At 42.1% G+C, this 22676-nt stretch overlaps 1 protein-coding gene across 1 annotated transcript in view; it reads right to left on the bottom strand.

The window, feature by feature from the left end:
* Window positions 1–240: 240 nt before the first annotated feature.
* The window catches only part of LOC139726029 (uncharacterized), a 60339-nt gene continuing 37903 nt past the window's right edge, over window positions 241–22676 (bottom strand). The window contains exons 10-24 of the mRNA XM_071637111.1: window positions 16770–17020; window positions 15153–15316; window positions 13879–14615; window positions 12669–12823; window positions 11232–11351; window positions 10378–10520; window positions 9389–9590; window positions 8379–8519; window positions 7562–7642; window positions 6477–6626; window positions 5607–5705; window positions 4945–5080; window positions 2269–3167; window positions 937–1471; window positions 241–386 (exon numbers count right to left, since the gene is read on the bottom strand). Of these exons, the coding sequence (XP_071493212.1) occupies window positions 241–386; window positions 937–1471; window positions 2269–3167; window positions 4945–5080; window positions 5607–5705; window positions 6477–6626; window positions 7562–7642; window positions 8379–8519; window positions 9389–9590; window positions 10378–10520; window positions 11232–11351; window positions 12669–12823; window positions 13879–14615; window positions 15153–15316; window positions 16770–17020 (3959 nt within the window). The remainder of the gene's footprint in view (window positions 387–936; window positions 1472–2268; window positions 3168–4944; window positions 5081–5606; window positions 5706–6476; window positions 6627–7561; window positions 7643–8378; window positions 8520–9388; window positions 9591–10377; window positions 10521–11231; window positions 11352–12668; window positions 12824–13878; window positions 14616–15152; window positions 15317–16769; window positions 17021–22676) is intronic.

A 22676-nucleotide genomic window follows, 5' to 3' on the forward strand; every position in this document is an offset into this window, starting at 1 on the left:
GGAAAACAAAAGCTGATCACTTTAACAGTAACACAATGCACAGAATGGCTTTGCTAAACAAAATTTTCACAGTGCCCCACGGCAAATTTTGAGGGTTCCAGCAATTCATCATCTTTCATCTACCACAAATATTTAGTGTAAGTCTTTCACAAAACTTGTCTTTGCTAGAGTAACAAGTTTTTTGAAGATGGCTCCTTTTGCAACATTCATTTGTATTCCCGGTCACATCACATTTGTGCATCAGAGGGAAAGAGATAAAGATAAACTCACTGATGCTGATTTGCGTCGATTCTTCTTCTCTTCATCCAGACCTGGTTTCCTCCTCCTCTGAACACCGCTGACGGACGAGAAACTTCTTACCGAACTGTTGTCGGAGTCAACGAAAGCTGGGAGGAGCAAGAAAAGATGATAAATGGTTACATACCAACATTGGAAGGCATGTTCTCTGGCACAAAGACTTATTGACAGTCTTCTCAAGATCCCTCTGTTATCAATTCTGAGCTGGTGAAATATGGTGTCAACATGGACTACTGTAAAACATGATAAATTCACGGCATGAAATTTTCGGGAATTTGAGCTGACGGCCTTTTTCGCGGCATGAAATTTTTTTGCGTATTGCCGCTGGCATTCAATGCATATAGTGTAGACAAGAACTTTCGCGTGCATTTTAATTTCGCGAATCTTAGGGCTCGCGAAATTTGCGATATTAAACAGCTCAAAAATCATTGCACTCAACACTTGGTCATTGATATTTGATTATCACGGTTCACTATGATTTTCACAGATATCATATATTCCTGTAAATTTGTATCCTACACAACTTTCTCTTTGAAGAAAGTACATGTAATTCTTGACACAAAACGTATTCACACATTGTCTATGTCATACTGAAGTACCATGCTTTTTCTGAAATGACTACCTGTCCTCATATCATACCTTTTCTAAATGGAGTTGGTCCATAGAGGGAGGTCTTGCGTTCTTTCGGCATTTTGCTGTCTTCCGACAAATAGGATGACTCAGAGGGTGTGGGCTGGTAGGTGTTGCCATGGTAACCATAATCCCACTGAGGTTGTCCATTGTATGCATCCCACTGACCTCCATCATACTGTACAGGCCTCTGCTCCTCCTTCTGGCTGGGCACCCCTGCCACATTGGTCATGGAACTGGCCGGAGATGGCGAAGCATAGTACTTGCCATCAGGATAGGACTGTCTCATTTGTGAGGATGGGGGTGGCTGGGTGTTAAAGTCCTTGGGAGGGGCAGGATGAGCAAAGCTTTGTGGCGACTGTGTTGCATAGTTTGGTTGAGGAGCTGAAGACTGCAGCTCCAAGAGCTGCTTTGGAGAATGCTTCTTTGGGGGCGGGTCGTCAAACCCCTTTGGTGAGAGGGAGGTGTAATGGAACAGTCCAACAGGCGTGAGGTCAGAGGTCAATTCAGGTGACTTCAGAGGTGAGGTAGGTATTTCCTCTTCCTGTTGACAGACACACGAAGACAACAGTGTTAATACTTTGCAAAGACTATCATGACTTGAATTATGTAAAACATCACATATACTAACAAAACTACCAAGAATAATAGGAGATCATGGAAAGAAAAAGGAAGAGATACGAAAAAAGGAAGGGAAGGAGAAGAGAACTGAAGAGGAGAAAAGAAAAAAAAGATGAACGGTAAGAATGAGATTATGAGGGCAGAAGAGAGAGAAATGGAAAGGAGAAAAAAAGTACTGGCAGAATGAGAGCATGAAAAAGGAGAACAAGATAATGAAAACAGAATACAGAAGACAATGCATTAATATCACAACCCTAACCCTACTCTCTAAGCATACATGTAGCTTCCTCTCTAAAGTGCTTCCCAGCAACGTTTATGGCAGAACAGCAACCACCATATGATAGAACAAAATTTGACAGAAATTGATGACAAGAACATAGAGAGTTCTGTGTTCATATTTTCCACAGGTTTATATGCCTTGTGGTTTTCACATCACACATCACACTGTAAAACGAGGACCATTCGCGTGCCTTTTAATTTCGCGAATTTCGCAGGAGTCAAGATTCGCGAAATTAAAATGCATGGGAAAGTTCTTGTCTATACTATTCGCATTGAATGTTAGAGGCAACTCGCAAAAATTCATGCCACAAAAAAGGCCGTAGGGCTCTAATTCGCGAAAACTTCATGCTGCGAAAATATTGTGTTTTATCGTACATTGAAAAGTATGTTGTATCTTACTCCGTGGGAGACGGGAGGATGAAGCTTGGAGGACGCCCTCACCTGACTCTTAAAGCTCTCCTCCTGATCAAACGGGTGTGGCACTGGTTCCTGGATGGTCTCTTCATAGCTGGTTCTGACTGGTTCCAGGTCCCTCTCCATCTCCTGCCCAGTCTCTGGGTACTTCTCACCCGTATCCAAGTCTGTTGACATGAAGGATCTCCCTGATCCCTTCCCTTCGGGCTGCTGGAGGGGTGCTGAGAAGGACGGCGGACTGAGGACTGGAGCTGTATACTCGGCATGGACCAGGTTTTGTTCCATTGGTGAGGATCCTGGACCCTGGTGTACGTCGGAGTGCCTTGATGGGACCCTCATATGGTCCAGGGAGACATCATTGGATCCCATCACATCATCAAAGGGTGGTATGTCAAAGGAAGCCTGCATACCAGGGTCTTGTCTGACACTGGACTCATCGGCACGATTATCCACATTCATGCTACTATCACCGACGTTCCTGTCATAGTGTTCTGCCCCACCCCCGTATCCATGACTACCCTCCCTACCATCCCAGCTCTGATTGGAGTGCTCATTGAACCCCGCTGGAGCCTCGTTGGGGTAGAGTTTGTCAGACTGGTCTCGAAACGAGTCCCCGTACCTTGGCTGTGGCACACCAGATCGAGGATCTCCGCCCTGGCCCTGGTTGCCATAGCGACTGGAACCAGTGGCATACACTCCAGGACTAATCACCTGGCCCATAGCACCCAGGCGGTCAGTCTGTGGATCCAGATAGGACATCTTGCTGTCCCCCGGAGGTGTGGAATCCAAGCGGTCAGGAGTGGACGGTATTGTGGTCAGGCTATCAATGTCCACTGTCTTCAGAGTGTCCAGATCGGTCACTGCGTAAGGGCCGGAGAGGAGTGCTTCCCTTGAGGACTTCCGCTGGACAACCCGTCCTGGTGATCCTGGCAGTAACACAATTTTAAAACTCCAACATCAGCATGGTTATCTACATACTTTGACAGATAATGTCCACTATGATAAACAGTAAGACATTTTTGATAATCAAATCAATTTAAACAGAATTCATTTAATTGAATGTAAGCACAGCTTTCAGCGCTTGGCTCTTTGGAAAGAAAACAACCACAAAATCTGCAAATTGGAAATTTCTAGAAATAAGCTCTAAAATGACCTGTTTTTACCATTGGAAAAACTAAATCATTACAGGGCGCTGTTTTATCAAAAGATAAGATCGATTTGAATTACCTTAACACACAGGCTGCCATAGACTTATAATAGAAATCAACTTTATAATCAATTTTATCTCTTCATAAAACAGGGCTCTGAAGGTGCATATCTTCAACCAAATAAATGGACAGCTGTTACTCAAAAGTGGTAAGGATGACACATACCAGCATGTCAAGACTATTCTCAAACATTGCTAGATATTTCTGTGAAATTTATTCTGCAATTTATTGAACATACAATGTATGTCCCTGTGATTCCCTAGTATACACAATTCAATCAAATACACTTCATGGCCCCTTTTAACAAGCAAATCCAAAGAAAGAAAATGCCTGTACCTACTCAGTAATGCTGATGATTCATCAAAATTCATTTCAAAAGCATCTTTTCACAGCATGCAAGCGTAAGGCAGGTTACATCTCACTGCCAGCAAATAGTCTTGGTATCCAAAATAAGCATAAAGTGTGACCAAGGCAAGCCAAAGTTTGGTATTAGTAGCCAAATTCACCAGGTGAAATTAAACATAAAGGCCCGAAATCACGAAGGTGGTACAAATGAAACCATGGTTAAAACCATGGACAAAAACCATGGAGCGCCAAGTGTCGCACGGAATATTTCGTTACAAAATTGGATCATTTCATCGACAAAATGACCGTACCGTGGAGGAAATGTTCATTTAGTTACAAAATGTTGTCATGTCGTTACAAAAAAATCATTTCATCGACGAAATGACTGATTTCGTAACGAAATATTCCATTTGACAATTGGCGCTCCATGGTTTTTGTCCATGGTTTAAACCATGGATTAATTTGTACCACCTTCATGAATTCGGGCCAAAGTGGATAAAGGTGCCTAATCTACACCCATGTTAGAAGAAGCAACTGACTCAAGTCGTCACTTCTATTACGCAGCACCATAGGAAATATCTAACGCAATACCACAGAAGCAAAGCAAAAATTATCAAAAGTCAAGGTACATTGTAGTAATATTTTCAATTGTATGTACAGTATACTGCGCTTAGTAGAATATGACACAAACGATGCTGCGATGTAGATTTGAACTTGCAAAAACTTGAAATTTATGCGATGCAAATAGTAAGAAATGAGTACAATCGTAATACATGAATTTTGACTTTCACAAAAACTACTTCACTTTTCATTCTTTCTGGTTCCAAAGACATGTTAGCAGACTATTAGTGGCAAGGTTAATAAGCAAGGTCCCACACAAAGATGATTTTTCTACTAAAAAAAAAATAATAATAAAAATAAAAAAAAATACTTAGACACTACACAGCAGTATACAAGCCACAAGAGATTCCCACATCCAGCTTGCTGCAGTGTTAGTATGGTAAAGGCAATTCATCCATGTTAGCAGCACACAGAGACTGGTGATCCTTTCTCTACCATGCAGCCAGCATGCCACCCATGACAAGCACACCCACCGCTCCCTTACCCAATGATGACGCACCACTCCACCCACTATCCTCCTCATTATCACCTTTGGCCTGCGTGCGGCGCAGCGTGTCCATCTGATTGGCCAACGCTGTGCGTTGTCTCTCCAAACCGTTCATGACGGACTGAACGTGGGACACCTCCCTCTCCATCTGTAACTTCTCCTTCACTGAATCCGCAGACTGTAAAGAAGAAAGTGACACGTCTAACCTAGCCTTCAAACAGTCCAAACTTTCTATATCGTCATGGCTACCAGCATCAAAGGCAGAGCACAACAGTTTTCTAATGAAAGTCTCCTGACGGGTTAAAGTAACAATCTACTATGTGAAGTTGGCATCATTAAAAGCATCAAGTGAAATCAATCAATCACAAGGTTTTAAATTTTATCAAAACTGGACAAAATTGAGAAAGGCAAATAAGTCTACAGTGTAATATGTTTTCATGAAGCATTTATGTCAGGTACAACTATGTACACAAAATTGATGAGTTCATGATGTCAATGTCGTAAAACTCTCTCACTGGTTTACACTTACACTGTCTTCATCTGTGCATTAAAGTTATTTCTGGCTTGGTGTTGCATACTTTTCTGCTAGACTGAATGAATCAGATTTCATGTACTCAACATGTAGTTTAAAAAAAATAAAAATAAACAAAGAAATATTTAAAAGAATGGCTGTTTTAGGAGACTAGGGATGACCTTTGACTGACCTTTTCCCTGCTGATATCCTCCATGCCTTCCATGCCTGATCTCATCAAGGCAACCTCGTGTTCAATACGCCCATTCTCTGCTGTGATCTCTTCCAGCTCCTGGTGTCATACACAAAACACCAAATATTATACACCAAACACCAAATATCAGACACCAGGCACTGAATGTCATACACCAAATACTAAATATCATACATCAAACACCAAATATCATATACCAACCACAAAATATCATACACCAAATACCAAATATCATACCCAAAATACCAAATATCATAAACCAAATGCCAATTGAACACTTAACACCAGACATCTCACTGCAGTCATATACATGTATGTAGATCAAAATCAAAGGTGACAAAATTTACTGATCAGTTAGATAATGAATACTATTCATGAAGCTGTCTTTTCTTTTCACTTATCTGTAATAATTAACCCAGATTGCACCAAACAGCTGGTGTTTGATATAAATTAAGACGTTTCTCACTTCAAACAAAAGAATTAAATGTACATGTTGTAAGATCCAGTGCAAGATATGCAGTGAGATATTGATTCAATATATTTGTTGAGAGAAGAAAATGAATGAATTACTTTCATTCGCATTACTTTGAATTCAATGCAGAAATATTTTTATGTTCACTGCTTTTCATACAGTCTTACTAACTATCTAGTAATTCAAATCTTGTTGCTGTAAACATTTCTTCATATCCAACACAATAAATTTTATGACAGCCTTGAAAATTTATGTTTCCGTAAGCTATGACCAGCTACATCTGACAGAAATACACAAAATCAAGAATTTGAACAGAATGAAGAACTAGCTTCAACGTCAGGGCAGAGAAATATTGGAATGTAAAGTTGACCCCTGACCTTTGTGCCCTGAGCTAGCTGTGACCTGACCCGGGTCAGCTGTCTCTCCAGCTGTCTCTGCTGCTCCTCCACCCTAGCAACCGTCTCCTGGTCCTCCCACTCCTGACTGATCTGCTGCTCAAGTCTCTCCAGCGTGTTCTCAATCTTATCCTGGGAGACAGACAGGGAGATAGACAGACAGATATACAGACAAAGCACTCAGTCTTATTGTTATTCTTGTTGTTATTCTTGTTGCTGTTGTTGTTGATGATGATGTTGTTCTCTTTGTTGTTGATGATGTTGTTGCTGTTGCTGTTGATGTTGATGTTGTTGTTGAAGTTGCTGTTGTTGTGGTGGTGGTGGTGGTGGTCGTGATATTGCTGTTGTTGGTGGTGGTGGTGTTGTTGATGCTGTTGTTGTTGCTGCTGTTGTTGTTGTTGTTGCTGCTGTTGTTGTTGATGATGATGATCATGTTGTTGATGTTGCTGTTGTTGTGGTGGTGGTTGATATTGTGGTTCTTGATAAGAGGCTTGTCATGGTTAAAGGCAAAATCTGGTGTGGCTAGAGCTAGTTTTTGGCAAAGATCCTCTTGATGTAAGAATAGCAAGAGTAGTGACCAAAGGGTTATTGGGTAAAATGGAGTCCAGTCATCAGCCGGAGGCAAAAAGAGGGCCTTGAATACAAGTCCAAATTCCTCCAAATTCCTTGTCCTAAACAGCCCGTTTAGGACAAGCTGAATTTGCTATAACACGCATTTCCCATAGACACCTGCCCGAGTATGGTCGGGACTCATCTTCAACGGATTAACTTACCCCCTTGAATTACTGGACTTTGCTACTAGCACTTGACGGTGAAAGTCTAAACAAATCAGCAGGGATATGTTCAAGGCAGCTTGCAGATTTAACATTTTCCACTGACAGTTTATCTTTCAAGAATCTATTACAATGCCATTGGATGAAGTGTGGATGCTCGCTCCTTCTCACACAATCTCAGTAATCCCCCACAAGTATGACCCTCCATTTGCAGAGAGAGGGGGGAAAACGAAGATAATACAGCTATCACATTCAGACAAGTTTCTCGTAACACAGTTTTCCTTTCCATTTTACCTTTTCATTCCTGAGGACGTTGACCCTGGATGATATCTCCTGTAACTTCTTGTCCAGTTCACGTAACTGATCAATCTTTTCCTGGAAGTAGAAAAAAAGATGGCAAGTCATGAGGGAAAGTCACTACACACACCATACCCTAAGGCTTAATACTCTCCACTTAATTCCCTTTGTATCATCTCTTATCTTTTTGCTGCTAATTCATATCAACTTCACTTCATCGTATACTTCCATTTTGTCTTGCACATAGTATTTGAAACACCTATTATCAAAACCATACTTTCAATCCAAACCCAACTTCTAAACTTCGCAATTCCCTGGTTGCAATCAGTCAAAATATTCTGAAGTACAAGCTCTAATTATGACCCGTTGTAACTATTATATAAAAAAGTGATCTACAAAGTATTGCATGTGTATGGGATTAGATTTAATAATTCTAATAATTTTCCTGTATTCTCATGATTCAAATTAGTAATGCCCTTTTGCATTTCTTTTGCCATTAGTATCCATTGCATGCAAAAGTGTTCATATCAAGAAGATGACTGAAAACGACATTTATTCCTCTCCAAGTGCAAAAAATGATTTTTCTTTTTTTTTATGTTTACTTCTGATTTACGTGTCTCTTTCAGATAAAGAAAGACTTTGGTTCTGTGAAACAAAACAGTAGAAATAGACTTGGTTTGAGTGAAAATAATTGTTCCTCTATGAAGCTTCCTTCGAATTCAAGTTTGTCCTCCTGAAATATCTCTAAAAAAGAAAGTTTCATTTCCTTTATGCTAAAGAGAGCTGATTAATAAAGGACAGATTTTATCCTTACCTGGAGCTCAATGTCTTCTGTAGTTTCCAGCTGCTTGAGGTCTGCCTCAAGGTTCTGCACTAGTTTCTCCTCCTCAAGTCTCCTGGAAAACTCAATCAGTTTCTTGGGCGGGCTGTAGGGCAGACCCTTCTTTGCCTTGTCCTAGAACCACACAAAACAACATTATGTATTACTCTGAGGGCATAATGGAACATACACCAATCCAAACAGGGTGATGTTTGGAATCCAAGAAGTTTAGAATAAAACAAAATAATATCTATGGCAATGATAATTTGGTATAATATGTATTTAAACAAAATATTTGAGCAGTATGGAGAATAAACTCTTGACATCAATTTGTACAGCTAATGTGTGTCTACTTGAGGATAAATACTTTGCTTCAATGGAAAATATTAGTTTTGCACAAATTAAATGACATCGATTGGGTTTCTGATATGTATGCGGTCATGACACTAAAACTGTGTTGTTTGAATGGTTTGAAGACCTTCAATTCAATTCAATTCGAGTGATTTTATTCCACATAAAGTAATACAAAGCAATATACATAAAGTTTACAAGAGTACATAATATCTTAAGAAACATTGAATCACATAAGTTTCAACAAAACATGGATACAATTATGATAATACCAATGTTTTTGAATAAATAGACAAGTAAGCAATACAATTTTTGTGAATTTTGTGAATTTCTCTAGAAGGTGAGGGCATCTCAAGATCCGTCAACGACTCGCATGTATGAAAATTTTGATATCATGACGTCAGGCGAAGCAAACAGAGAGAAAGGACTATGACAAGGACAAGAACGAAAGCTGGGACGGAACAGGCAGGAAAAGGCAGGAAAACAAATCTTCAAACTACACAGAAACTAAACTGTTTTGCAGTACACATAAAACGCTTAACTCCTTTCTTGATCATGCAAACTGCACTCTTACATATTTTACAACCCTGCGAGCATTGGAACCATCAAACCATCATCTTTTGTGCATCATTTCCTTGGTAGGTCAAACTCACCCCATAGAACTCCTGGGCTATCATGTGATTGTCCCCTCCATACAAACTGCCCATCCTAACCAGGTTATCCACAAGGTTGATGAGAGGAGAGCTGATGTCCAGTTCCCTAGCCACCTCCTCCCTCTCCTGTACCATCTCCTGGTAGTACTCTGGCTCATCCTCCTCCACATCCGCCACACTCCGCCTCATCGAGTCACTGCGCCTGACAGAGGATCAATCGACATGACAGGACGTTAATCAAAGTTGGAAAGTTTTGATTTATTTCAGAGACAGGCTTTCCCTCACTGAATAGCTAGTGTGTGACAGCCACAAAGGCCAAAAGGTCATGGTTACAAATGTAGGTTCAAATGGAGATTTTTGCAATGTATGGCTGTGTTTGAGCACTCAAAAGTAAACCAAACATACCATACCATGTCACATTAGGAGCGTTCCACCACTACGTGGAGATACTGTAAAACATGATATATTTGCGGCATGAAAATTTTGCGAATTGGAGCCGACAGCCTTTCTGGCGGCATTAAATTCTTGCGAATTGCCACTGGCATCCAATGCATATTGTGTAGGCAAGAACTTTCACTTACACTTTAATTTCGCTGATGTTGGCGCTCGCAAACTTAAAATGCACGCGAAAATTCCTTGTTTTTTTTGTAGCCTACTTCACAAGTTATTTTTGGACTGGGGTCAGATAGAGTAGCCACACGTATCAGGTCATTCACCTCAAGAGCTTGTGCTACATATAGATGTCCCCAACAAAGAGAATCGGCTTTTTGTATTATTACATGTGCGTTATGCACATTGTTCTCATGTCAACAGCTGGTACTGTACACTTTTGGACCTCTTTGCATTCACTTTCTTTAGCAGCTTTAATACCAAATATCTCAAATTGGCAAAAAGGAAGTTAACTTGTTGGGCGATAAAAACTCTTCCTATCTTCTGACGTCTTCAACCTTGATTCCATTCTAATCATACGACATTACAGTGTAACTCACCTTGGTCTTAGTCTGGCCTGGCTGGCTGATGAACTGCTTCGGTCTTTGATGAGAGACAACTCATTGTCAATCATTGCCAGCCACTCCTGGAGGTTTGCCTTGTCACGTCTTAGCTGGATCAGGAACAGCACTAACTCCTCATGCTGCATTTCAGATACGAGACACAGATTTCAGTGCATGGGACTACACATATACAGACCCTTCCGTAAAACCACAAATTTTTGTTTGCATGAAATTTTCGCGAATTTTGCGAGAAGCCAAGATTCGCGAAAGTAAAATGCATGTGTAAGTGTCGCCTGGAAAGTGTTTGTCTACACAATACATTGAATGCCAAGGGCAATTCACTGAAGTTCCTGTTGGTTCCAATTTCCAATTCCCGACAGTTTCATGGCACAAATGCACTCTATGCCTACGGTCTAAAAAGACCAAAACTTAACTGGCTGGGGGAACGATAATATACACACAGTGAGTGTTTGATGGGTTAGTTCACAAGACAATTTTACAATACAGAATATGAAAGTGAAACATTGGGCTTCTCATTTGCTTGATCAACACTTTACGGATTCCTCCTGGGGTTTTTATTAGCAACTTTGTTACAGCCACTTACTTCTGGGATACCATCATTTATTGTCAGTTGAAGATTTAAAAAAAAGACAAAAATTGTAATACTATTAGACGCTCATGCCTGGCAAGTTGCTTTTGAAAGAACGAATCACAACAATCCCTCTTTACAAACTAGATTGCTTAAAGGCAGCTCAGAGTTCTTGCATCTATGCTATGTTCTCACATCTATGCTATGCAAAAAAAAAAAAAAAAAAAAAAATTTCAGATGATCCCTGACTACATTCACTTACTGACTTTCCGATGAGATCCCCTGCAGCTATGCTCAGTCTGAGTCTGATTCCAGTGGAGAGGTCAACGAACTGTTGAGTTTTCTGCTGCCACATACGGTAACGACCTGTTTTAGGAGCACCCTATACAGACAAGAAGACAACGACAAAAAAAAAGATCCTATTTTCAAAAATCACTTCCATCAAATTATGCACAGGAAGGATCAAAGATTTGGCATGAATGAAAGAAGTTGGTGAAAAGTTAGTTGTACTAAAAAAATCAAAATCACAAGACACAGAGCAATTAAGAATTAAGGGCTGCTTGATGGTTAGCTGTTGACATGTTCAGATGATGTGGGTGTATATGATTTGCAGTTCAAAGTTCACCATGCACAGGTCATGGTAAGGTCAACTAACTTTATGAACTTTTACTCTATAAAATCTCAAAAGTTGGTAATTTGATAAGGTTGACTGGGGAGATGTCTGTCACTGGTAGTGCGCTCAAATTTGAAGAATTCACACAAAAGACATCACCTGTATTTGTCAGTATTTGTAGGAAATTTGTCAGTACATGCAGGAAGTGAACCACAGATCATAAAAGATGGGTTGCCAACATTTTTTAAGAGCCAGTTTGGGTCAAACTTTAAATGTTTGATCTATGAACAGTGGCAATTTGTAGCGAGACGGATGGCTGGATAGCTTTGAAGCAAATCATTTGGCAGCGGATGCCACTGACATGGAGAGAAAACTAAAAAGGGTACACAGAAAAGCACTTCACTCTGATAACTAGGAGTTCTGAGATTCTGAGTTTGAATCCTGCATGCTGGGTTCGTCTTTTGCTTCTTACTCTTCTCCCAGAATATTGCTCAATATCCTCCAGGAACCGGGGCGGATCCAGGAATTGGGTAAAGGGGGGGGGGGGGAGGCACAACAAATATTTCTGGTTCCACTTCCAGGTTTCATTTCATTTTTTTTTCTTTTTATTTCTTTTATTTGTAACGAAAAATAAAGGGGGCGCACGCCCGGTGCGCCCCCCTCTGGATCTGCCACTGAGGAACCCAGGCAGCCACAGTTAGTGAGCAATTTTTGTATATGGGGCAGACCACTTCACCACTTCATACACCCTGCCCTTTGTGATGAATAAATGAAACAGGATATTTCTATGGCTATGTACGTGGGTTGTGACACGCACAGGACCTCCATTTTATGTCCTACCCCCCAGAACAGAGTGTTTGTGCCTCTTACTAGAGGAGGACAGTATGATTACACTCAACATTGCTCACAGGGACTCACTGGGCTTCCAACCCAAGCCATTCGTTCGCAAGGCACATACACTACTGACTGAGCTATCTCGCCACCTTCTTTCATACTTGTGTCTTTCCCACAATATCCTTTCTTTTCAAATGGCACTTATTCCCTTTTGCATTTAAAATCTTCAATTCCATGAGATAGTGCACTGACCTGCCTAGCACCAATTGGTTGCAGCGGTGCCACGTTGTCGTCCTTCTCCAATTCCTGGCGCCTAAGGGTGTCGTTACGGTTGAGTTGCTGCTGGCTGGAAGAGATGGACCCACTCTGGGATCGCCGACTCGGGGCGATGTCCGTTGTGTCGCCCTCTGTGAATCAAGACAAGACATTACATTTTCACTATCAATTACTAGAAACTAGAAACATTCGCAGCATGAAGTTTTTGTGAATTGGAGCCAATGACCTTTTCCGCGGCTTGAAACTGCAACTGGCGATGAATGAATGGAGGGGGATCTTTTACATGCATTAGTCTTGATTCCTTCACATACAGGTCCTATATTTAATGTCCTATCCAAGGGACAAAGTGTTTTTGCCTCTGACTAGATTGGACAGCATGATTACACTAAGCATTGCTCAGCTAGACTCAATGGGTATCAAACCAAGCTATTTGATTGCACAGTACACATGCTATGCTATGAAGAACCATCTCGCGCAATGATCTAGCTACTATGTAATTAATTCTAAAAATATCAGTTAGAAATATCTCTTATTGCAAAGTCCTATAGCCCAAGCAGTCAGCACAGCATTTAACAACCTTTTTCACTTGAATCAAAATATTATTGCTCCATGTTTGACTACACAAATATCCTAAATCCACCAATTCGAACATAACATGCAAAGATTGTCATGCTAAAACAGCCATACTGCGTGTACGAACCAGAAGGGGGCCATAGTGACACAAAAGATATCTCACCTAAAATTTGTTGAAATCAAATATGTCAAGAGTTTGTATTAAATGTGTATTTATGAATATATATCCCAACACTGCACTCTGGCACTGGTCCAACAGTCCCTTACCAGTAAAATTCACTGTCAGACCAGGAACTTTCTCAAGAATGACCAGTAAAAAAAGGAAAAAATAGATACTTCTTGGTCCGACAAACTGGTCGTCGGAGTAGATAAAATGTGTTAGTGTGCCCTGTATATTCACTGAAATAGGATTATCTAACACACATAGCATAGCATACCAGTTAAAGAATGAAACCATGCAGGTGAATTGATATGACATACTGTGTGTCAAACCTGCTTTAAAAGATATACATGTGTTAAAAGCAATCATTCAAATGATATGATTGGTCAAAAAGAAGAGAGGAATTTGATGAAGTCATTAGTGAGTGTTAGTTTAATCCAAGATGCATCATACCAATCATCGAGCGATCCCGACTCCGCGATCTGCTCATTCTCTGGGTGTCTCTTGACATGTTGCTGCTCGTAGAGGGCGTCCTACTGCCCGGAGAGCGCCCCCTATTGTCTGGCGGTGGTCCCCTGTTGCGCATAGGAGGTCCACGTCCCTGCTGGCTAGGTGGCCTGCCGTGCTCTTGCGGTGCTCTTGTCTGCTGGACCGGCATTCTCTCCTGGGGGTGTGGCATGCGCCCCCGCTGAGGAGGGCCCCGCCCCATCACTCGGCCCTGCTCTGGTGGTGGCCTACCTTGGTGGGGAGGTGGCCCCCTGCCATAGTCTTGTGGTGCCCTGCCATGCTGGGAGGGTACCCTACCATACTGTGGATGAGCTGGCCTGCCCTGATCAGGTGGTCCTCTCCTGTATTCAGATGGTACCCTTCCATGCTCAGATGGTATTCTTCCATGCTCAGATGGTACCCTTCCATGCTCAGATGGTACCCTTCCATGCTCTGGTGGAACCCTTCCATGCTCAGACGGTACCCTACCATGCTCTGAGGGTACCCTTCCATGCTGGGGCGGCATTCTAGCATGCTGAGGGGCCATGTGGTCGTGCATGGAAGGTTCCCTACCTCTAGTTGGCGGTGCCCCTCGGTATGACTCAGGTCTGGCTGATTGTTGGAGCCTCTCGGTGCTCACTCTTGTGATGGGAACCTCCTCCATGGGGGCGAGACCTCGCTGGTGACTTGGCTCCGAGATGGACCTGTGGAGGGCAAAGGTCAGGGGTCAAGGTATCACATCCTGTCAGTCTACATCCTACAACTGCACCTTTAAAATCTTCAGAAGTGTTTGAATACAAGGACTCCTGCAAGATGCTTTGTTCACCAGGTTTGACACTTCTTGTGGGTGTCACAGTGTTTAGCATTTCTTTAGCTCATTGAGGGTGACCTGATTTTGCTATAACATGCATTTTCCATACACACCTGACCGTGAATACTTGGAACTACAGTAGTCTTCAACTGGTTAATATAGTGCCTGCTTTGCTTAAAACTCTGAAATGGTATGTTCCATCAAAGTATGCAGAAACACTATATCCGTTCAATCAAGTACTAGATCTAATTTCTAGCAGGGCTTTCATGTAGAATGCATGCAGCTAAATAGAGTGAGCTTTTTAGTGCTCATTCGTATAATGCAATCACTTATTTGATTCAATCAAAAGGTATTTGATTAAAAGATAGCATACACTTGGAAAACAATATTTTGTCAATTAAAAGATGTAAAATAGTGATCCTAGTCTTACCTCTGACTGGCATCTGATCTTCGACTGTCGGACCGGTGTGCATTTCGGGGCAATCTATTTGGCCCTTGACCCCACACGACCTCTGGGTCATAGTTCATAGGATTGTTGGGATCTGACCATTGGTCCTGTGCTGGGTGCTTAGGGGCATCCTGAGTGTAAGGTCTCTGTCAGGGGAAATCAGAAAGCAATACAGGAAAACACAAATGTGATCAGAATGACAAGAAATTTCAAAGAGGATGTTACAAGACAGAGAGAAAATACTACTCAGAATATCACAAAGAATGACTGAATATGAGTTAATGTATTAACCACATTTCTCTACAGAAGAGACGAAAAACCTAACAGTGAAGTTACTGTAAAAGCACAAATTTTTGTGTGCATTTTCATTTCATGGATGTCACGAGAGCCAAGATTCGCAAAATTAAAATGCATGGGAAAGTTCTTGTCTACACGTTAATACATTGACCAGTAGCAATTCATTAAAATTTCATGCCGCGAATCAGGCCGTTGGCTCCAATCACGAAAATTACTCACTTTTCAGTAGTTAAAAGCTGGAAATTGATATCATGCTATCTACATGTATGTATCAGTATCTGAATCAATGACGATATGTCATCAATCTACTGGAAAACGAGGAATGTTCGCGTGCATTTTATTTTTGCGAAATTCGCGACAGCCATAATTTGTGAGATTAAAATGCACTCAGAAGTTTATGTCTACAATATATGCACTGAATGTTAGAGGCAACTTACGAAAATTTCATGCCACTAAAAAGGGCATTGGCTCCAATTCGCGAAAATGTCACGTTTTACAGAAAGTACAATGACCAGCAGCATCGCCGCCAAAAGAAAGCTGACTTTGAATCTTTTTGTTTTGTGGACTTCTTTTACAAATCTTCCAAAAACTCTCAGACAGGCTTGATTCTCTAACAAAGGCTCATGTGTAAACAAATACTGAATGGCACAGATCATCACCATGTATATCATACAATGGGTCTCAGAATCTCTGTAACCTAACTGGCTGATTGCCATGTATGAGTATTTTATCTAACAGGCATAATTTCCATATTCATTTCCATCATTGAACCATGTGAAAGTAAAATTCTTCTAGTAAATTCTTGCATGGCCATACGCCAGTAAGTTTTTTTCCGGTATGATGTAATTGGATGACCCACTGAATCTTAAAACAGGAAAAAACCCACTAAGCTGCACTTGATGGGTAACTGCAATTCTAGAGTTAACTTGCATTTAATTCTTGCAGATCTGTTCAAGCCTGTATATAAACCTTTTCTGTTTGAAACCTTATCAAGTGGCAGATAACTTGGTGACTTTATATGCTCGTTGCTTCATGTCTTGATGGACAAAGCAAATACTGCAGAAATAAGACACATTTCTCTCTTTATACAGTAAAACAAAATTTTAATTTCGCATATTTTGCGGGAGGCAAGATTCGCTGAATTAAAATGCTCATGGAAGTTCTTATCTACACTATAATGCATTGGATGCCAGTGGCAATTTGTGATCATTTTCATGCCGTGAATATTTCTTGCTTTACAGTAATGGGAAAATACTAATGTCCATCGCTCCTGTGGTTTCTTCCTTGTAATGTTGCTCTCACCTGATTTGGGTCCATTCCATCACTTCGCTGACCGTCCATCTCAACATGTCCATTCCTCTGTACCAGCCGTCCATTGTCAAGGTGACCCTCAGGTCTGGATGCGGGAGGACGTTCCCGAGAGCGAAACGACTCGTCATCGGGGTGTGAAGACTGTGAGGTATATCGAGAGGACGAATCTCGCTGGCTTCGTTTCCTCTCCTTGATGTCAGCGATGTCCACGTAGTTATAGCCTGGGATGTCCCTTGGCTTGTCTGAAATAGGAAAGGTTGTAGATGCTGTGTCATAGTGTCACAAATGTACACACTAGTAGTTATGTACAGTATGATATACTGTATGCATGGCTGTTTTAATGTGTATGTACACAGGTTGACCAGATTAATGGAGAACATTCTATGTGGTATAGATATAGTACATACAGGCTGACCAGATAAGTGGAGAATTTTCTAGGTGGTATACAATGTAGCTATACAGTACATGCATGTAACAGGAAATACATTATAGCTCACTCAATCTAGAATGATTTCACCCATTCCAGAAAGTTCTGGGAAGTGCTAACATATTTGGCTGAGTGAGGCACTGTCCCTGTAGCCCAATGTGATTGGTAGTTATTCTTGGCAGTGATGTTTTGTACATAGTTAGGCAGTGAGTCATCCAGGTTTCCTGGAACTTAGACTGACTAGTAGGTTGGAGAGAGTTATAGAATGTGCTAGAAGGGGTGAATAGATAGTATATAAGCTAGAGAAATTCTGCAGTAGGCAGAGTACCCAACACCTCTGCTCTGAGAGTTACGTCACTTCTGGCTCTGAAGCGACTTGTTATAGTCAGTCCTGTGTTACCTGCTGACCTGTTATGTCTGTGGAGATAAGGCCTGGGAGACATTTTGCCTGCAGATAATTAATTTGCCTTCATTGGGGATAGACACCATTTTTGTGTCAATGGACATTACTACGGAAAAGCTGTGACGGGCTGGATTCCTAGCTGGACAATATTAAGTGAATCATCATTCAACGCATCAATTGGACGTGGTCGTCACATCGTTTGGAATCTGCACGTTTCGCCGTGGACATATATTGTGGATTTTATCCCGGATCTATACCGTGGACTATCGTAACCTGCGCCTCTGGAGTTACGTCGGAGGAATCATTCATCGGTGCGTCAAGGATCATTCGTCTGTGCATCGAACATCGTATTTGGACACTTTCAAAGGATTATTTAATACGTGTAAGTGATTCTACTACCGATTTATAACTGTTTCTATTGATCATTGTTGTACTGATGTGATGCTGATTACCAGTCTGTACCCACAATATCACTGTTAATAAACCGCCTGAACATCAGTTGATTGTTTCTTTTGTGCGATCATTCTCGGAGTGATTTTGGTCGTAACAAAATTGGGGGCTTGTCCGGGAAGTGAATTTTAAAGCCAAAACTTAGAATTTGGAACGTTCCGGAATCCAGAATATTGGTACAGACAAAATACCGGTTGAGTTGATTGTTCAATTGTATATTGTGTGTAATACATTGTAACAATGTCAATCAGTACAATGGATGTTCAGGCATTTGTTCAGAGGACAGATTTGTCCCTCAAAGATTTGCAAAGGTTACGCAAATGTGATTTGACTGCTATTGCACAGCATTTAAGTGTAGATGTTCCACAAGGTGCAAGAAAGGCAGAGATTCTTGACTTAGTAGCTGGTCACATGGAGCTCAAAGAAGAAATTGTCACTCCAGATCAAGCTCAAATTTCAGATCAAACACGGCTTGAGCTTGCTAAATTGCAAATGGAAATGGAGAAAGAGAAGATGAGATTAGAACTGGAAGTGAAGGAAAGAATGGAAATGAAGAAACTTGAAGTGGAGCAACAACTGAAATTGCGTGAGATGGAATTGACTCATGCACAAACTGTTGGAAATCGTGAAAGGGCTCCCTCTGATTTTGATTTGGCCAAGAACATTCGATTGGTGCCAAAGTTTGAAGAAAACAGAGTTGATGCATATTTTGTGTCATTTGAGAAGGTGGCTAACAGTTTGAACTGGCCACAGGAATTTTGGCCCTTGCTCCTTCAAAGTGTGTTTGTCGGCAAAGCAGCTGATGTGTACTCATCTCTCTCTGAAGAGCAATCACGTGACTATGCTACAGTCAAGAAAGCAGTGTTGAATGCTTATGAGTTGGTGCCAGAGGCGTACAGACACAAGTTCAGAAATTCGTACCGCAGACCAGGCAAGACACATGTTGAGTTTGCTCGTGAAAAAGAAATGATGTTTGATAGGTGGTACAGATCCCTGAAAGTGGATCAGGACTTTGATAACCTACGTGAGGTTGTTCTCTTGGAAGAATTCAAAAAGAGTGTTGCTTTCAGTGTGAGGTCACATTTCGATGATCACAAAGTGACACGTTTGCATAAAGCAGCCTTGATGGCTGATGAGTATGAGCTGACCCACAGAAATGACAACAGACCACCTTTCAGGAATTTCTCTGGAAATAAGAGAGACAAAATTCAGTCGAGCAATCCAAAGAATGCTGGTCCTGAAAAAGGCACGAGTTCTGAAACTTCATCGGCACCAAAGCCTCAATCTGACAAAGGGTCCAGTACAAGTGCAAATGTCATCAAATGTTTTCACTGTAACAAGACAGGGCATGTAAAGTCACAGTGTTGGAAGTTGCAAAACAAAACAAAGAAGGACATGGGATTTGTCATGTCAAAAAGTGTCCTATCCGAAAACAGTGTCCCGTTCAGTGAAACACAGGCCGTTGAAAGTCAATCTCCCAAATTCAAAGATAGGCTGAAGCAGGTGGATGAGAGCTATCGTAGCTTCTTGTTTGATGGTGAGGTGACCCCATGTACTTCTGGTGAGGCAGGTAAGCCAGTGGTCATCCTGCGGGATACGGGGGCCTCTCAGTCATTGATGGTGGATGGTGGTATGACTTTTCCACCAGATAGTGCAGTGAATGCAAAAGTCTTGATTCAGACTGTTGATGGCAGTTATATGTCAGTGCCACTGTATAGAGTGGATTTGAAGTGTGACCTAGTTTCTGGTCCTGTGACTGTTGGAGTTGTTCCTGAGTTGCCCATGGCAGGCATTGACTTTTTGTTGGGGAATGACTTGGCTGGGGATAAGGTGGTTGTGTCTCCAGTTGTTTCGGATAAACCAGTGGTGGTTGCTGAAACTGAGCAGTTGCAGGAGGAGTTTCCTGGGATTTTCCCAGATTGTGTTGTGACTAGGTCTCAGGCTCGTAGAGCTGTTCAAGATGATGCGGATTCTGTTGATGTGGAGGAGAATTCCGGTGTTTGGTTGGCAGAAACCTTTTTCAAGGATTTGAATGATGGGGTTGCTGTATTAGGCTCCGAGGCTAACAGTGATGGGCTGTTTAGCAAGTCTTCCTTGGTTGAAGCACAGCAGGCAGACTCTGAGTTGAAAGGCTTGTCTCAGACGGCGTGTTCTGAGGCTGAGGCTGAAAAGGTCCCTGAGTGCTATTATGTCAAAGATGGCATTTTGATGAGGAAGTGGAGACCTCCCCATAGGCCAGCTGATGAGGATTGGACGGTGGTCCGTCAAGTTGTTGTCCCTCCTAGTTACCGCGGTGAGATCTTGAGGATTGCTCACGAGTTACCTGTTGGCGGCCATTTAGGCGTCAGAAAGACAAAGGATCGGATCATGAGGCATTTCTATTGGCCAGGGTTGAATGTGGATGTGGCTGAGTTTTGCAAGACTTGTCACACATGTCAGGTGGCTGGTAAACCACAGCATTCAGTGAAGCCGGCGCCATTGATTCCGATACCTGCGTTTGAAGAACCATTCAGTCGGGTTCTAGTTGACTGTGTTGGACCTTTGCCTAGGACTAGGTCGGGTCATAAGTACCTCTTGACAATCATGGATATGTCTACACGGTTTCCAGAGGCTATCCCATTGAGAAATATCACTGCTAAGACTGTGGTAGATGCTCTAGTGCAGTTTTTCACTAGGTATGGGTTGCCCAAGGAAGTGCAGTCTGACCAAGGGTCAAATTTCATGTCAGGCATATTTCAAGAGGTGATGTATCGTTTGGGTGTGAAGCAGCTGAAGTCGTCAGCTTATCATCCCCAATCCCAAGGTGCGTTGGAGCGCTACCACCAGACCCTAAAGACAATGATTAGGGCATTCTGTGAGGAGTATCCCGAGGATTGGGATAAAGGCATCCCTTTCCTGCTGTTCGCAACGAGGGACTCCCCAAATGAGTCGACGGGTTTCAGCCCATTTGAGTTGGTGTACGGTCATGAAGTTAGGGGCCCACTGAAGCTCATCAAAGAGAAATTCATGACTGAGGATGATGAGGTCCACCTACTTGACTACGTGTCAAAGTTTCGTGAAAGGCTTTCAAAGGCTTGTGAGGTAGCTAGGGAACACTTGAAAGTGTCACAAGACTCTATGAAGAGAAAGGCGGACAAAATTGCCAAAGCTCGAACTTTCAACCCAGGTGACAAAGTTCTTGTACTGCTGCCCATACAAGGTGAACCACTGAAAGCCAAGTTCAGTGGCCCGTACTATGTCAAAAAGAAACTCAATGATGTGAACTATGTGATCAGTACGCCAGACAGACGCAAAGATCAGAGGGTGTGTCATGTAAACATGCTGAAAGAGTACTATGAGAGAAAGGCTAGTCAGCCAGTAGGTGTAACCCAGGTGGTAGAAGAAGAAGTAGATGAAGAGGGAGAAGCTCGAGATGAGAATGGAAGTGAGCCCTCTAGTGCCAGGTTGTCTAACTCAGAGATGTTAGGGAAAGTAGATGAGGCACTGAACTACCTACCTGAAAATCAGAGGAAAGATGTGACTAGTCTGTTACATGAGTACGAAGAATTGTGTAAGGACAAACCAGGCTGCACCCCTCTGGCTGTACATGATGTTGATGTAGGAGATGCTGACCCTATCAAGCAAAACCCTTACAGACTAAATCCGAGCAAACTGCAAAAAGTAAGGGAAGAGGTTCAATACATGCTAGACAATGACATAATAGAACCGAGTAAAAGCAGTTGGAGCTCCCCAATCGTCATGGTGCCCAAACCAGATGGGTCTCAAAGATTCTGTATAGATTACAGAAAGGTGAATGCCGTGACGAAAACAGACTCTTTCCCCATTCCCAGACTAGAAGACTGCATTGACAGGGTCAGAAATTCTGCATATGTCAGTAAAATAGACCTTCTGAAGGGATACTGGCAGGTGCCCTTGACCGACAAAGCCAGAGAGATTTCTGCCTTTGCTACACCAGATGGCTTGTTCCAATGCAAAGTAATGCCATTCGGCATGAAAAATGCTCCGGCCACCTTCCAACGGCTGACAAACCAAATCATTGCCGGACTTGACAATTGTGTAGTATACATTGATGATATCCTAGTGTACAGTGACACGTGGGAGGAGCACATTACACACTTGCGGCAACTTTTTGATCGACTCAGGGAGGCCGGATTGGTGATTAATCTGGCAAAGAGTGAATTTGCAAAGGCCAAAGTGGTGTACCTCGGGCATGTAGTCGGTCAGGGACAAGTATTGCCAAGAGAAGCCAAGGTAGAGGCTATACTAGGCTTTCCCATCCCCGAATCCAAGAAGGAGCTGCTCAGATTTCTGGGCATGGCTGGTTTCTACAGGAAATTTGTACCGAATTTCAGCACTGTAGTCACCCCCCTAACAAACCTGCTGAAGGGCAAGGCAAAGTACACCTGGACTGATGAGTGTCAAAGAGCCTTCGAGAAACTAAAGGCAGTCCTTGCTAATGAGCCTGTTTTGGCAGCTCCTGACTTCGCAAAGCCATTCAAGGTGGCAATAGATGCTAGCGATGTAGGAGTGGGAGCGGTTTTGCTCCAAGAAGATGAAGAAGGCACTGAACGACCAGTTAGCTACTTCTCCAAAAAACTGAATGCATACCAGAAGAAGT

The sequence above is a fragment of the Diadema antillarum genome, unplaced genomic scaffold (assembly GCF_040938485.1).
Source record: "Diadema antillarum isolate AM-2024a unplaced genomic scaffold, OU_Dant_1.0 seq00000076_RagTag, whole genome shotgun sequence".
Taxonomy (NCBI): domain Eukaryota; kingdom Metazoa; phylum Echinodermata; class Echinoidea; order Diadematoida; family Diadematidae; genus Diadema; species Diadema antillarum.